We start from the raw sequence: 15,874 nt of genomic DNA, 5'->3' as shown, positions 1-15,874 counted from the left end.
GGGTGGGGGTGGGGGGGTGGAGGTCATCCTGCTGATTGGTCAGGAGGCTACAGAGCTTTGTGAGGTCACCCGGGTTCCAGGCCGTGCTGGGGCAGGAGTATGGTAGAGATGCTGCCAACTGCCGTTCTGCTGGTCTTGGCGGTGTCTGTGGTGGCCAATGATAACATCACGTGTGAGTAAGTGTCAAGGATGCTTTGCCAGTGTGTGTGTGTGGGTGTCTTCTGAATAGCAGGCCCCACCCAGACTTCCTTTGTCCAGGGCTAGGGAGGAGGCCAAGCTTGGGCCTTAGCAGTCACCTGAGTGTCACAGCTCCTGTGACCCACATCCCCAACTCAGACCCTCCTTGCTCCCAGCATCATCAACCCAGAGCCCCCAGGGCCCCAGCTGTCCATAGTTTCCTGCTGGGACAGACCCCTCAGCTCCTAGGGCTCCCATAGCACAGAGATCTGTGCCACCTCCTCACCCAGTGACTGACCTCACTGCCTCTTGAACATCAAGTCTTGCTTCTCAGGAGTCCCTGTCCTCCCACAGATACTGAGATGCACCAACCTGTGGCTGACCCCAAAGGTCCCAGTGTATTGTCATGCCATAACCTTAGGACCTCCACTCCACCTGTAGACTCCCACAGCCCCCAAGGTACCCCACAGTGCCAACACCTCCCGTACTATTATGGCCTCTCACCAGCAACACAGTTCCCAGACTTCCACATCTGGACCCCCACTGCTCCCAGTGCACCTCCCCACACTTGGGGGCCACTGTATCTGCCTGTGGCTACTCTTTCTCCTCCTGTCACTGTCCAACCCAACCCTGCAACCCCAAGACCCCGTGGCTTTTCCCTGAGTCTCCCGCCCAAGGCTGGCTCTGAAGACCTCAGGCCATTACATCCCTCTACCCCCACCTTTAGACTCCCCCTCTGCCCAGGGATCTCTCGTACATCTAGGGCTCTTACAGTCTGTCCTAGCTGCCTGGGCCCCCTCTTTCACCACTTTGTGACTGCATCCACAAGACCCAAGAAATCATACCCCTCGAAACCATTTCCTAGAGCCTGGGGCTTCCTGCCTCATCACAGCCCCACAGCACTACTCCTTAGCAAATCCTCTTTGATCCCACACACTCCAGGCTGCCTCTACTTTTACCAACCCCATATCCCTGCCTCCCCCAGGTGTGGCGGTACAAGGACAGGCTGTGCCTATTCCTGATTTTGAACTGTGCCCGTGATCTCTCCTCAGTGGTCCCTGTGGGTTACGATTCAGGCAGAACCTACAAGGGACCCTCCGCATCATCGGAGGGCAGGACGCGGCACTTGGAGCCTGGCCCTGGATGGTCAGCCTCCAAGTCTTCACTTACCACAACAAGCGGAGGTATCATGCCTGCGGAGGCACATTGCTGAACTCCCACTGGCTGGTGACAGCTGCTCACTGCTTCAGGACCAAAAAGTATGTGTGGGAGCACGTGAGGGAGGTCTTCAGAAAGGCTCTTCTCAGAAAGGGACCTTCTCCAGGGGGTCTCTGTGCAGTCTCTCTGGGGCTCTGGGCCTCATGGTGGGCAGACCATGAGTGGGTTGACCCAGATCCCTGCTGGGGGAGGGCTCTGAGGGTCACAGTCACCAGAGGCTTGTGTCCAGCCAGTCCACAGTGAGAATGACCTGGCTTACCTCTGCCCACAGAAAAGCGTATGACTGGAGACTGATTTTTGGAGCAAGGGAAATTCAATATGGCAGCAATAAGCCAGTGAAGCCACCTCTGCAGGAGAGACGTGTTGAGAAAATCATCATTCATGAAAATTACTCCCCTCGTTCAGAGGCAAACGACATTGCTCTCTTGAAGATCACCCCTCCCGTTCCCTGTGGGCACTTCATTGGACCGGGCTGCCTGCCCCAATTTAAGGCAGGCCCACCTAGAGTTCCTCAGACCTGCTGGGTGGCTGGCTGGGGATTCTTAAAAGAGAATGGTGAGTATGGGAGGGGCTCCCAAGGGGGGACTCTGCTGGTCATTCTCTTGGTGGTCTTTGAGGTGAGGGGTAATATGTTGATGCCTAGTTGAGCAACTCAGTCCTCATCATGGTGCTGTGAGTAGGGCCTGTCCTTTTATAGCTGGAGAAACTGAGAGAGTTGAGTTCTCTGTCCAAGGCCACACAACTGGTGACTAGTGTGGCCCTCTAAGGGCAGACTGAGCAGCGGCAGGCAGAGGGAGAACCTTGACATTTTTAGAATGGGGTCAAGGCTGTGTCTGCATTTGGGGCCTGGAGCCCCAGGTGCCGCATTCTGAAAATGGGGCACATACGCTGAACCAGCACTTGGAGAAGAGCTCTAGGTGGGGTTTTGTGGCTGTGAGACAGTCCCTTTCCCTCTCTGGGCCTCAGTTTCCCCACCGTGAATGGAAGAGTCAGATCGCATTGTCTCTAAGCTCTGAGGTTCCCAAGCCCAGCCCTCCTGCTTCTAGTGCCATCTCTGCTCCCCGTCCTCGGCAGTCACAGCACCAAAATCCATCCTACCCTTTGGAGTTACTTCAAATTTTCTCTGTAGACTGGGGCTGTCTGTGGGTCAGCAATGGGCAGCAAGGTTTTGCCACTAGGGCAAGACGAAGTCAGATGGCTCTCTGGCTGTGAGCTATCCTTTCAGCTTTCCATAGGTGGTCGTGTGAATTTTTACGCAGTCACATGAGGGGTGTGAAGATATGGTTGAAGTTAACTTAGCTCTCAGTCTCGTCTGTTCCTTGATAATGGATTCAAGGCAGTTCAGTCATTCGGAGTTTAAAACTCAGCCTTTTTTGGTAACAAAAAAGTCAGTAATTTCTGGGTTCTTCCCTTAACTTTTCTTCCCCTCTCTCAAAGGTCGATCTAAGTTTCTGATAAGGTTGCCACCACTACTGTCCCTCAGGGAAGGGCATCTCCTCCCGGATGTCCTTGCTTTCACTGGCCTTTGCTGACCCACGACCTTCCCTCCCTGGCCTGGGGTGTCAGGCTCTGTCAGGCTGTTGATGTCCATGGCTCTTCCATGGCCTCTAGAGCCAGCACGCATGTTCTGTCCCCCCCAATCCTGCCCTGCTCTGCCCACCCGTCTGACCATGTCCACAGCTTTTGGGGGTTCTTGCAGTTTCTGGGAGGCTGATCTCAGGTTTCCCATCTAGATGACCCACCCCCATCCCCACCTTTGCTATCCTACTGCTCAGGAGGATTGTAGGCTCCCAGCTACACCCCGGACATCATGCGAAACCTCTTTTGTTCCAGAATGCCCCTAAACTTGATGGGATTTCTATCATTTATTTGCAAACACGTCCCCGACCCCTAAGGCCAAGTTTTAAAGAAATCCCCAGCCTTCAAACTCCTGTGACAGTCCTTCAGACCTGCCTTTTCTACTTCTTCCTTGAACTCACATGCTTTGGGGCCAGAAGAACGCTTCTAGGGGAGTCCTCCTCCTTTTCCACTGACCTTTGAGTTCCTGCACGGTTCTTAGCGTTTGTCATGTAAAGCCAAGGTGTTGGGATTGAGAAAACCCTTTTCTATTTCAGGGCACCTGGCTCTTAACAATGAAACTCATGGCTTTCAAGACCATAGGTTCTGCAACAGACTGAACAGGTCACTTTCATGGCTGACAAGCCAGGCTTGTTGTTGCTGTTATTTCAGGTCACCCCCACCTCAAGGGCAGTGCATGTACAAAACTCTCACCACTGCTTGGGTGGTGAGGAATTGGGGGCTAGTGAGACTGGAGACAGAATCAGGGCCCCGCACACATGCACCTGGCACCCATCGCCCGGTGCCTGCTGTGCGCCTGGCCCTACCCACAGTGCTCCGTGTGCTCCTCTCTCTCATGTGGCCTGCAGAGTCATGTTCCAGGTCTGCCCCTCCGTCAGGTCTGATCCATCAACTCCCCATCGGTACTGCAGACGGTGTTCCCACCCACCCACCAGGCTTGGCTGGGCTGTGGGTGCTGCTATGCTCGGGATCCTTCTGTCTGTGGGACTACTTGGTGAAGAGGAGACAGTTGCATTGATTCTCAGGCTCTAAGTCAGATGCAAGGTTGGCTGCTCAAGCTACATACAGTCTGGGCTGGGCCTTTCTTAACCCAAAGGTCATGATAGGGCGTCTGGGGCTGTAAAGGAAGCTCTGACTTGGTTTCAGAGGTCATTTCAACCACCCATGCCTCTGACAGGTGTGCCTGTGTGTGGAGGCACCGCCACAGCCTTCTCTTTCTGTAGTCCCCTCAAAACAGATACGAGGCACACAGGGAGGGACTCATCAGCCCAACTCCAGCGGATCCTGTCCACAACTGAGCAGAGGGGTCCTGATGGGGGATAGAAAGCAGAGAGGGTGACTTACCCCAGACTATGGGGAATGAAAGGGGTCTCCTGGACTTGAGTCTAGAGAGGGAAACCTGGGTCCAAATCCAAGCCACGCCATATCCTACTGTGACTATGGGCAGGTGGTGTTCCAGTCTCCTGAGTGCAGAAAAGGGGGTAACGGTACCTAACCCATGAGGTTGCTGAGGAGTAAATGAGAGGATGCCTGTGTGATCCTAGTGAGTGCTCAACACATCCAAGTTACAAGTGTTAACATCACACTGGCCTCCATGGTCCATCATCTACGGTTAACATACAGATCTCTCATAGTCCCTCATCTACCATCAACATACACATTTCTCACAGTCCCTCATCTGCCATTAACACACACATCTCTCATAGTCTATCATCTACTATTAACTTACACATCTCTCCAGCTGCATCTGCCATTGTCCCTGCACTTCCACTCTTTCTTCTTCTCTCCCGCTCTCCTCCACCTCCATCTCCCATCTTTTGTCTGCTTTTTCAGTTGTGTATTTTCTTCCCTCCAGGGGTGTATAAGGAGAGGCCAGGGCATTGACTTTCATGGATCTTAGTTTAGATAGAGCATCACAGGATGATGGGGGTTCAGTGGAGGGAGGAGGGAGGACTTTCCCAGAAGATATCTTCCATGATCACTGACCACTGAGTCGCCTGGCTGTAGCCCGCAAGACATCACCTATACTGCAGGAGGCGCCTGTGGAGCTCATCGACCTCGACTTATGTAACTCGACCCAGTGGTACAATGGGCGCATTCGTTCAACCAATGTGTGTGCAGGGTATCCTCAAGGCAAGATTGACACCTGCCAGGTAACTTTCCTCTGGGGGCCCAGGCCCCCGTGGACACCTCTCTCTTGGATTCCTGAGCTCCACTATCTCCAGGGCCCTGCTCTAGTGACCCCTTCCCTGGTCCCGTTTTCTAGCATCTGCAGTCACAGTGAGGATGGGAGATGACACTCACCGGCTGTCCCTACAAAGAACCAATCACCAAATTTAGAACTTTATCCCACCCTAACACAGAGATCATATCACCCAAATACTGCCCCTGAAGAGAATGTTTACCTCTCTTCACCAGAATACAAAACATCCAAATCCACTTGTACCCACATGCTCATGTAAAGCCACATGCATGAACACATGGGTCCGCTCATCTTCCCTCCTCACTGCAAGGAAACCCGTGACAATCCACACACTTTTTGTATCCCAACTGAAGCTGCTGGCACCATCTCAAACTTCACCACCACCACTGTTCATGGCAGCAGGAAACCATGTGACTGCAGGAATTGTCCTCTCAGAAGCTGTGGCCCTTCTGGGCAGGGGAAAATGCCTCAGGCAGAGAGTGACTTCTGTGTCCTTCTGGGCAGGGGGACAGCGGCGGGCCTCTCATGTGCAGAGACAGCATGGAAAACGCCTATGTGGTCGTGGGAGTCACGAGCTGGGGGGTAGGCTGTGCCCGTGCTAAGCGCCCTGGAGTCTACACGGCTACCTGGCCCTATCTGAATTGGATTGCTTCCAAGATCGGTTCTAACGCCTTGCACATGATTCAACTGGGCACCCCTCCCCCTCCTACTACTCAAGCACTCCCGGCTAGACTCCCCTCTATTCAACCTATTCACCCTCTTTGGTCCTTCCAACGCCCTCCTCAACCACCTCCCCCTGGATCACCTGCACCCAAACCCCAACCCCCAGCCCCACCTCCACCCCCACACCAAACTTCCACCAAACCTCCTCAAGCACTTTCTTTTGCCAAGCGACTACAGCAACTCATAGAGGACTTGAAGCGGAAGTCCTTTTCGAATGCAAAGCGCTATTATGAAATGGAGACCACAGACCTCCCAGAACTGACCGCTGCCTCCTGATCTAACCCCATTCTCAACAGACCCAGTGAACCCTTCCCTCTTGAGGGAGAAAAAAAAAAAAAGATGAAATAAATAAATAAATAAATAAATATATACACACACACATGAAGACATGCTCTCTGGACTTCTTCCTATCTGCCCTCCCCAGTCCAGTCCAAACCCTCTCCCACCAAATCTACCTTCCCTTCTTCACCCTCCAACAAGGTGGAATTACTTGCACATTAATGTCAATTGTTTTTTTAAATCTTGATTTTTAAAACTGGAACAGGGTGACGTCTGGCTGTAGGTCAGATATGGTCCTTATTTCACACTTAATTGTCTCTGTATATCAATCAAGGTGGGCCGACTCCAGGAGCAGCTCCTGTGAGATGAACTGACTGGGAAGGAAGGAGTGTGGGTCCAAGTCTATTGAGGCCATGCTCTCCAGGTGGTATGAGGATTCAGACCCATGAGAGGATGCTATATGGAAGGCTGGGTTCCAAGAACACAAAGGATAATAGGTGACTGGGCAGCCAAAACAACAAATGTCCACCAGAAAACACAATTTTGCTTGTGACTCTGGTGGCAAATTGAACATTTCCCATTCAAGTTCATTACTGGCCTGTGGCTAAGCCCTGTTAGTTCCTAGACTCAGGCAAATTAGAAAATTTATTTGCCAAAGCTTTCCAGGAATAGCAATGGAGGGTACTTTTTGGATGCCTCTGAGTGAGCTTATAATGACTTTCTTACCATTTAAGCTCTTCCATTGCACGAAACAGAAACCAATTTGAGACATTTAAGTGCGGAGGGGAAGTTTATGTATAAAAAGGATATGAAGATGTCACAGAGAACCAATAGGAAGGCCAGCTGAACAGACACCCAAGAATGATGAGGAGCCTAGCAAGGAATGACACTAGTCTGAAGTTTTTGTGGGGTGGCTGCCTGATACTCAGTCTACATGGCCAACCCACCCCACCCCACCCGAGGTGGGAGTCTGCCCTCAACCAGAATTGCTCACATCCGTTTGCAAATTCCTGGGAAAGAAATCCAGTTGTGTTCAGGTTAACTGCCCACTCTGGTCAGGGTGCAAACCAAACTTCACTGCTGCATTAACCCCTTGTGTGATTAAAGATGGCAGGCCTCAGAGAGAAAACATCCTGGCTCCTGGCTAAGCAGTTGCTGCAATGTGCATCTGCTCTCATATCTGTTCACCAAACTGCTCGTGCGTGTGTCAAATGCAAGATGATCCTGTGCTCTAGTTGCGAAGACAGATGGCAGAGAGAGTGCAGGAACATGTGGGAGGAACCCTGGGGGAGAAAGCCTGAGGGACCAGTCCTTTTCCTGCTGGGGCTGGAACATGGACTGATGAAGCAGCCATGAGTCTTCATTTTTGGGATTCATTGGTTTGTCTGGGTTCAGCCAAATCCCCTGCTCTCATCATCAGCTACGTGGCCTTGGGAAGATGGACAGAGGGCTGTGTGATGATGAAATGAGGAGAGATGAGAAGCATTCAGAGCAGAGCTTGACACACTGTAAATGCCAATAAATGTGGGCTGTTATTTAGAGCCAACTGGTGATGAGATGCTCGTGGATAACCTTGTACTTATCTGTAAGGGGCACTTTGGTGCACACTGTTTGTCCACTTATGACCCCTGAAATGCTTAGGCCACACAGGAGGGCTTGCATATTGGTCTGAGTGGCCCACAGCTCTGTAGTATAGCAACGTTTGATTACATTAAAAAACCAAATTCTATCTGCCTTGCTAAGAGCTAGTGTTGTTAAAGTTGGAGGTGGCTTGATTATTCATTTTGTTCGCTTTGGTCTGTCTCTTCTAAAGCCTGTTTTTTAATCTCCCTACTGGGTATATAATCTTTGTGCCCTGGTGCCAGACGTTAGTCATCCTTTAGACACTGAACAAAACTCAGTGTCCTGGTCATAGAGCACAACAGAAGCCAAGTTACAGGGCACCATGGTCCCAAGAACAGAAATAGTAATGGCAGCAGCTCAGGACTTGCCCTCACCCTCATCCTGGCTGGGCAGTTCTGAACCCCAGGCCAGAGCCAAGTGGGCTTGCAGGTGGGAGTAGTGGGTTAAGTAAGGCATGCTAGGCTAGGGAATAGGGGTGGGCATGGAGGGATTTCGCACAAGCGGTGGAGGAGCTGCAGTACCAGCAGTTTCCTCCCACCTGCAGATCCTTCAGCCCTTTTCTTCTGAGCCTTCTGGGATCCAGAATGAATTCTCCTGGCACTCTCTCTCCTCTTATTCTCTCTCCTCTAACCCTTAGTTAGTTTGTTCTCTCCTCATTAAAGTGGAAAATCTTGCCCTGGGCCTGTCATGTGTGGGCTGACACTTGGGTCTCCTTCCTGGAGAGACAGGGTTTATACTCAAGGAACACTCTGATAAGGAGCCTGTAGTTTGGGTAGAGCCTGCAGAGTCCAAGCAATGGTTTCTTGTATACCTTCTGGAAACTTCCCATGCATATGAATATATTTATACACGGTCTAATCCCCTTCTTATTTTTTCACTGTTCCTACTACTCTATGACTTCCTTTTTCATTTAGAAAATACAGATATTTCCATATTAACACATACAGACCCACCTCCTCTAAACTATGTTCTACAGTAGGGGTATTTATGAGATACAGTGCCATGCTTTCTCCCTAGAAGGAAATATCTAGTCTTCCAATTCAGCCTCCCCTCAATGTGCTCATTCCCCGACATCTAAGTCAACACTGGTTCACATCAAATTCATCAATCTTTGCCAATCTGATAGATGTTCTAATTTTCGTTTTTAAAATTATGAAGTTGTTTATAAGTAAAGTGAGACTCTTTGATCTGCCTTCATGTCCCTGTGGCTATTCTAACCCTGAAAACAGCTCACAGATCCTGGAGCAGATTCTCCTTCAGACAGGGACAGGAGGAACAGGGAAGAAATGGACAAGCTCTATAGTGAACCAACACCAAAGGGCATCTAGGCATCTGAGAGCATGCTCACAGTTTTCTTGTGGGATGGTTAGACAAATGAGAATTTTTCAAAAATGGAATCCATAATGAATCTTATTGCTAAGAACAGTAACAGAAAATGATTCCACAGTGGCTAAAAGTACACATGGTAACTGGGCACATCAGGAAGATCAGACATACAATAATGACACTTGGAGAGGTGGAAGTTCTAATCGTGATTTTGATCAATACATGAAATCTTATGTCTTCAAGGAAAAAACTGATCCCAATGAAGATAATTTTAGTACATTTTAAGTGGAAGTGTGAAAAACTGGAGGTACTTCATCTTTAATGTGTAGAAAACTGATCAAAAGCCAGAAGTTAGCTTAATGGGGTTTTCTGCAGAAACTATATATATATGTATATTTAAGATTGGCCCTGAGCTAACACCTGTTGCCAATTTTTTTTCCTTCTTCTCCCCAAAGCTCCCAAGTACATAGTTGTATATTCTAGTTGTAGGTCCTTCTAGTTCTGCTATGTGGGTCACTGCCTCAGCGTGGCTTGATGAGCAGTGCTAGGTCTGTGCTCGGGATCCAAACTGGCGAAACCCTGGGCTGCTGAAGCAGAGTGCAAACTTAACCACTCGGCCACGGGGCCAGCCCCAGAAACTATATTCCTGGTAAAGAATCATTGATGGCCGGCTCCTGGTCACTATAGATGAGCCTCTGTATGGACATGTGCTGTCATTTCTTTTGGGTAAATATTCAGAAGTGGAATAGTGGGGTCATATGGTAGGTTTAAGTTTTGACATACCAATACACCCACAAAACCATCACCACAATCAACATAGTGAACATATCCATCACGCCCAAAGGTTTCTTTGTGGCACTTTGTAATCCCTCCAGCCTCTCCCCTCCCTGGCTCAAGACAGTCTCTGATCTGCTTTCTCTCACTATATATTAGTTTGCATTTCTAAGAATTTTATATAAATGGAAACATACAGCAAGTACTCTTTTTTTCTTTGTCTTCTTTCAGCATAATCATTTTGAGATTTATCTATGTAGTAGTGTGTTTCAGTAGTTTATTCCTTTCATTGCTGGGTATTTCGTCATATGGTCACACCACGATTTGTTTTTCTCTTCACCTGTTGATGGATGTCCTGTTGTCTCCAGTCTGGGCTGTTACCAAGAAAGTAGCTATGACTGTTCATATACAAGTCTCTGTGTAGGCACATCCTTTCATTTCTCTTAGCTGAGTACCTATGTGTGGAACGGCCAGATCACATGGTAGAAGGACTTACAACTAGAATACACAACTATGTACTGGGTTTGGAGGAGGGAATAAAACAAGAGAGGAAAATTGGCTAGAGATGTTGGCTCAGGGCGAATCTCAGCAAAAAAAAAAAAAAAAAAAAAAACTTCAAATGTGCTATAATGCTGTACATTCTTCAAGATGAACAAAATTGTGTTCAAGTCTCAATTTGCCAGGTTAAATTAAAAATAACATCCAAGCAGGTCTTTATTCATTGCACTCATTACAAAAGCTATTCTGTGAGCTAAATTCTTCTAGATATGGAAGGAAATTCAAATGTTGCTTTCAGTGTTCTTATGACATCATCATTGTTCCAACCTGAGTTTGTAAAAACGAGTGTTGGAAGGAACCTTAAAAAGCCATTTAGGGGCTGGCCCCGTGGCCGAGTGGTTAAGTTCGCGCGCTCCACTGCAGGCGGCCCAGTGTTTCGTTAGTTCGAATCCTGGGCGCGGACATGGCACTGCTCATCAGACCACGCTAAGGCAGCGTCCCACATGCCACAACTAGAAGAACCCACAACGAAGAATACACAACTACGTACTGGGGGGCTTTGGGGAGAAAAAGGAAAAAATAAAATCTTTAAAAAAAAAAAAAAAAGCCATTTAGTATATCCCTTAGTATTTAAAATTTTTAGTCTCTTGAAAATAAAGGAGGTTTCAACAAGAAGACTTCACGACCAAGAAATCCTTAAATCTCAACTTAAACTTTTCACACTGTTTTTCTTGTTTTAAAGATCCTTATTCTCTGTTGTTCTGTCCTCACTGGCAAGGGAGAAGTTTGTAACATTACTTCTTGCTTTGAATCCTTTAATAAAAGCCTCAGTTAACTTCAGACTTATTAAACTGTGTCAACAGCTTTTTCCTCTCCAGAGTAAAACGATCTTAATTTTTGGAACTTTTTTCTCAGAGGCCTTATTTTAAAATCCATATTTTATTCCTTTTTATTTCTGTATCTCCTCCTGAGTTCACATAGGATCCTAAGGTACAACATCCTAGTGGGAACAGAATTAGCAAAAGGGGTACTTTTTCGCTCCTCCTAAAACTGGCCTCTTTTTAGTGATCGCTAATAAAGGAAAACAATGGGTTCACTATCTGCTCACCGTAATAACAGATAAATACAAGTAAACAGCTTGCTCACAGCTTATTCCTCACTTTTAGGGTGATAGAAAGGTTTGCCCTTCACAAGAAGTATTTTCTCTGTCTCTTATTGATCTTTCTGCTGTTTGTTTATTTTTAGTGTTTATTTTCAATGTATGCTTTGATCTTGCTCCACTAATTCTTTCCTTTTCCCCAAAGCTCTAAAAAATGCCACTTTTCATCTGCGTGCTCAATGAAAATTCATTAATGTCCATGATATTGTTCATAAAGAAAAAGATAATCCAGAGCTCAAGGCCTGAGATTCACTGGCCGGCACTAGCATCTTCCCTGGCTGGCTTGAGCTATCACTGAATTTATCCTGTGAGGCTAATGTGCACCCACTATGGCAAGTTCATGCTTAATATCATGCTCAGGTAGACTCGAGAGCTTGGCTAGAATCAAATGATTCCTCAGTCTATATACTTCAGAAACATTTGTAAAATTTTCTTAATTTTAATTTTAATTTATCATTTTTTGAGATAACAATCCAAGCTTCAGTAACTTTTTACCTGGATAAAGATGACTTAAATGTATTATATTAAAGCACTCAAATAAAACTGTTCTCTTCATATAGAAGAACCATGACGACATGGCTTTAGTGATTATGAATGGGCTGTCACATCATTTTAGCTCCACTTTGTTCTTCAATCACTGAACCACAGATACTCAAGTCAAATATACATGTTTTTCATATATAGAGGATTGTTCATACCACTTTTTAGAATATAGGCCATTTCCTAAATTCAATCTACATTACTGAAAGCAAATAAAAGAAAAAATTCTACACATTTCTTTTTTGGTGAAAAGCTTTTGAAATCAAATTCATTCAGAAAAGTAGTGCTCTACGTTTAGCTTGCTACTATCTACAGCCAGCCCTCATGGTCTAGTGGTTAAGATTCTGTGCTCTTACTGCTGCCACCTGAGTTCATTTCCTGCTCAGGGAACCACACCACCGTCTGTTGGTTGTCACACTGTGGTGGCTGCATGTTGCTGTGATGCTGAAAGCTATGTCACTGGTGTTTCAAATACCACCAGGGTCACCCATGGTAGACAGGTTCCAGACGAAGACAGACTAGGAAGAAGGACCTGGCCAACCACTCCCAAAAAAATTGACCATGAAAACTCTATGAATAACAGTGGAATACTGGCTGATAGCACCGGAAGGTGAGAGGATGACGCAAAAAGACAGGGCATGGTTTTGCTCTGCTGTATACGAGGTCGCTAGGAGTCAGAATCCACTTGACAGCATTAAGTACTATCTACAGTGATACGAGAATCAGCTATAAGGAAGGAACAAATTAACAGTAGTGACAATATAATAATTTGAAAATTCTATTTGGATTATATCAATTCAACCAAATGTTAGCTGATAGCTGCAACAAACCAAACCATGATTTAATGAACATTCTAATCAGTTTAAACTTTATATTATTATTATAGGAAATAAATTCTCAAATACCAGGGTTATAGCCTATAGGTAATTTGTTTAGTATGATTACATCCAAGGCCTGTGACTGTTACTTCTTGACTATACTACATGTGTTTAAGTATTCTGTGAACTATATAGGACAAGATACACCTTAAGAAGATTAAACAGCACTTCTCTATTAAATGTTTTTCAGAATACTGCAGAATCAAGCAAAAGTGACCTTCCAAAATTTTTTTCCACATTAAAAATGATAAATAGTACTTACGTGATCTTAAATTCTACATAAACCAGCAAAATGTTAGAATAAACTAGACCTTAGTTTTAATGTTTTATAATACCTAAAATCTGTTTTATTTCTTAGTAAAATTAGCTTTACTTCATCTGATAAAGGAATAAATTTACTTACAAAAATATAGTTCAAAAGTTAGACTTCTAAAGAAATTCAGAGCTCTTTTCTCAGTTCAGATTTTTTTCTTTACTTAAATCAGCAAACCATTTGATATAGAGGGGAAGCACCAGCATAGTTAGAAAGATTTTATACAGCTGTCTGAAAACTAATTAAGTGAATCATATTTGATGCAGGGATACTGTTTCAGTTCACACCAGACCCTGAGAAGGCACTGAGAAGTTTGACAAGAACAAAGCCACTAGGGGTGTTGCCACTGTTGTTTTGTGTTTAGTAAATCTCAGAATTTTAAATATATACAGTAAATTTACACCACATCAAGATTATCTTTAACAGAGGTGCTGAAACCACATATTGTAACACTGTTCTAAACTAGAAATGATAAATACCCTATTTCAAATACTTTAATTTGTAAATTAATACTCATGATGTAACAATGACACTTTTCCACAGTGATATAGGAACAGTGCCATTTTCTTTCCAATTTTATGGATTAATTTCCTCAACTAACTCTAGAATTAAAAAAATGTGCTATATACAATTACAAGACTAGGGAACTAAGCTTAATAATGCTTTAATTGGAGAACTCACTTTTCTATTGTTATGTTTCTGTTAAACGAAGAATAACGTGTTACTATAATACTTTTAATGTAATGACTTTTGTCTAGGATTATGAAAAATTTGAATAATTTCCCTTCAGACCATTTCATTTCAAATTCATACAGTTTGTTTAGCCAGCTGACCAAAAAGAAAGAAAAGAAAAGAAAAAGAAAAAAGATGCTCGGCCAGATGCTAACACAAGGTCAACACATAGCTGTCTTGGTTGTTCTCTTTCTTGGTTGTTCTGTTGTTTCTTGGTTGTTGCTGTTTCAATGTTATGTTCATGGTTTCCAGGTAAGATACCATCTTAGCAACAAAAGCTGTACTCACCCTATCTTTATCCAAGAGTGAAGTTCCACACAGAAAACCAACAGACGCTTTAAATGCAAAAAGGACATCTTTCTCATTTTCCAGGAGGTCTTTTACCCTACTCCCAATCCATTTAAAACTTGGTGATGTTTCTTCAAAATGAAATGCTTCTTTAAGTGCAAGTGGATTCAAAATTTTGGAAGAGACTGTGGTGGCTAACATGTAAACTCCCTTCACATCAGCATTTCTTCACTTATTTTCCTCCCGGCAAGCAAACATCCACTCCCAAACAAAGCTGCCAACTCTTGCCTTTGAACCCATTCCAATGACCATTCTCCTGAGGTTCTGCCACTGCCAGTTGGTCTGCATCAAGATCTGTGGCTGGCACTATCCAGGCATTTTCTTTCTCTGCCAGTCTCAGAGAAAGTTCCAGCATGGATTCTCCTTCTTTAGGATTTGGGCATTTAATGGCGGCAAAGTCAGGATCAGGATCTTTTTGTTCCGGTAATGGAATTGGAAGCTTAAAACCAAACACTTGAAAAGCCAACTGCACACAGTGACATCCAACCCCACGAAAAGATGTATATACAAATTTCAAGGTGGTCTCTGAGTTTAATTCTCTGTGAAAGCAGATCTTTTTCAGCTATTCCATGCATCTCCTGAAAATGCAGAGGATCTCTCTTCAGTAGGTTGGCATCCACTAAATTATCATCCCAGGAATCATTCCAGGGTTCCACAGTCTCCTATACATTTCAGAATTTCTTTATCATGAGGAGATGTGATCTGAACACCAGTTTCCCAATAAACCTTGTATACATTGTCTTCCTTGCAGTTGTGAGACATTAATCATCACGCCTGCAACTGCTTTGAGCTCCTGGACTGTGTATGACACAAAATGTGTAGGAATTTATCTTGAAAGAAGGTACGTGGGGACATCTTTAGCCAACAAGCCTGCAGCACGGAGGTTAGCAAGTCTCTGGCTACTGCAGCTGTCAGTTACTTGGTCCTGGGTGTCGTAGCCTAGACAGAGCCTCTCTGTCTGAAGTCTGAGAGACTTCTCTCAAGGTATTTGTGCATCCTCCATGTTGATTCTATCATTGTAAGGTCATTAATATAGCAAAATACTGCCTCCATGGCAGAATCAAGTCCTGCAGTTTCAAAAGTCATTCAGCATCAAAGACCATCACAAAACTCCTCATTTGTCCCATTCCACAACAGATATTCAATTTGCTCTTTTGTTTCAGGGTTGTTTTCTGGTTTATTATAAAGGATACAATTCAGGAATAGCCAAATGGAAGAGATGCATAGGGCAAAGGCATGGCCCTCCTGTGCCCTCTACCAACCCAGTGGTCCTGAGTTCACCAACCCAGAAATCATGTAGTTTTGATTTACATTTCCCTAATGGCTAGTGATGTTAAGCATCTTTTCATGTGCTCATTGCCATCCATATATCTTCTTTGGTGGTCTGTTCGAGTCTTTCACCTCTTTAAATTTTTTTGTTGCTGTCTTTTAAAGTTCTTTTTATATGCTGAACATAAGTCTTTTATCAGATACACGCTTTGCAAATATTTTGTGCCAGAAGAGGA

At 45.3% G+C, this 15,874-nt stretch overlaps 1 protein-coding gene and 1 pseudogene across 1 annotated transcript; one reads left to right on the top strand and one right to left on the bottom strand.

Annotated features, from left to right (window-relative positions):
* Positions 1-99: 99 nt before the first annotated feature.
* On the top strand, positions 100-6,175 carry ACR (acrosin). Its single transcript, XM_046646046.1, has 5 exons — positions 100-176; positions 1,230-1,436; positions 1,667-1,950; positions 4,981-5,126; positions 5,681-6,175. The coding sequence occupies exons 1-5, from the start codon at positions 100-102 to the stop codon at positions 6,173-6,175; spliced, it is 1,209 nt and encodes a 402-aa protein (XP_046502002.1).
* Positions 6,176-14,171: 7,996 nt separating this feature from the next.
* LOC124230311 (glucose 1,6-bisphosphate synthase-like) lies at positions 14,172-15,541 on the bottom strand (annotated as a pseudogene).
* Positions 15,542-15,874: the final 333 nt, after the last annotated feature.

The sequence above is a fragment of the Equus quagga genome, chromosome 19, assembly GCF_021613505.1.
Source record: "Equus quagga isolate Etosha38 chromosome 19, UCLA_HA_Equagga_1.0, whole genome shotgun sequence".
Classification (NCBI taxonomy): domain Eukaryota; kingdom Metazoa; phylum Chordata; class Mammalia; order Perissodactyla; family Equidae; genus Equus; species Equus quagga.
The sequence above is the reverse complement of the archived record's forward strand: the minus strand, read 5'-3'. Positions and strand labels throughout refer to the sequence as shown.

What these genes read in the sequence shown, in the direction of transcription:
- ACR (XM_046646046.1), top strand. Translation starts at nt 100, where the DNA reads ATGGTAGAGATGCTGCCAACTGCCGTTCTGCTGGTCTTGGCGGTGTCT. An exon ending in CACTGCTTCAGGACCAAAAA is followed by an intron (nt 1,437 to 1,666) that starts GTATGTGTGGGA and finishes CTCTGCCCACAG; the next exon opens with AAAAGCGTATGACTGGAGAC. An exon ending in GCAAGATTGACACCTGCCAG is followed by an intron (nt 5,127 to 5,680) that starts GTAACTTTCCTC and finishes CCTTCTGGGCAG; the next exon opens with GGGGACAGCGGCGGGCCTCT.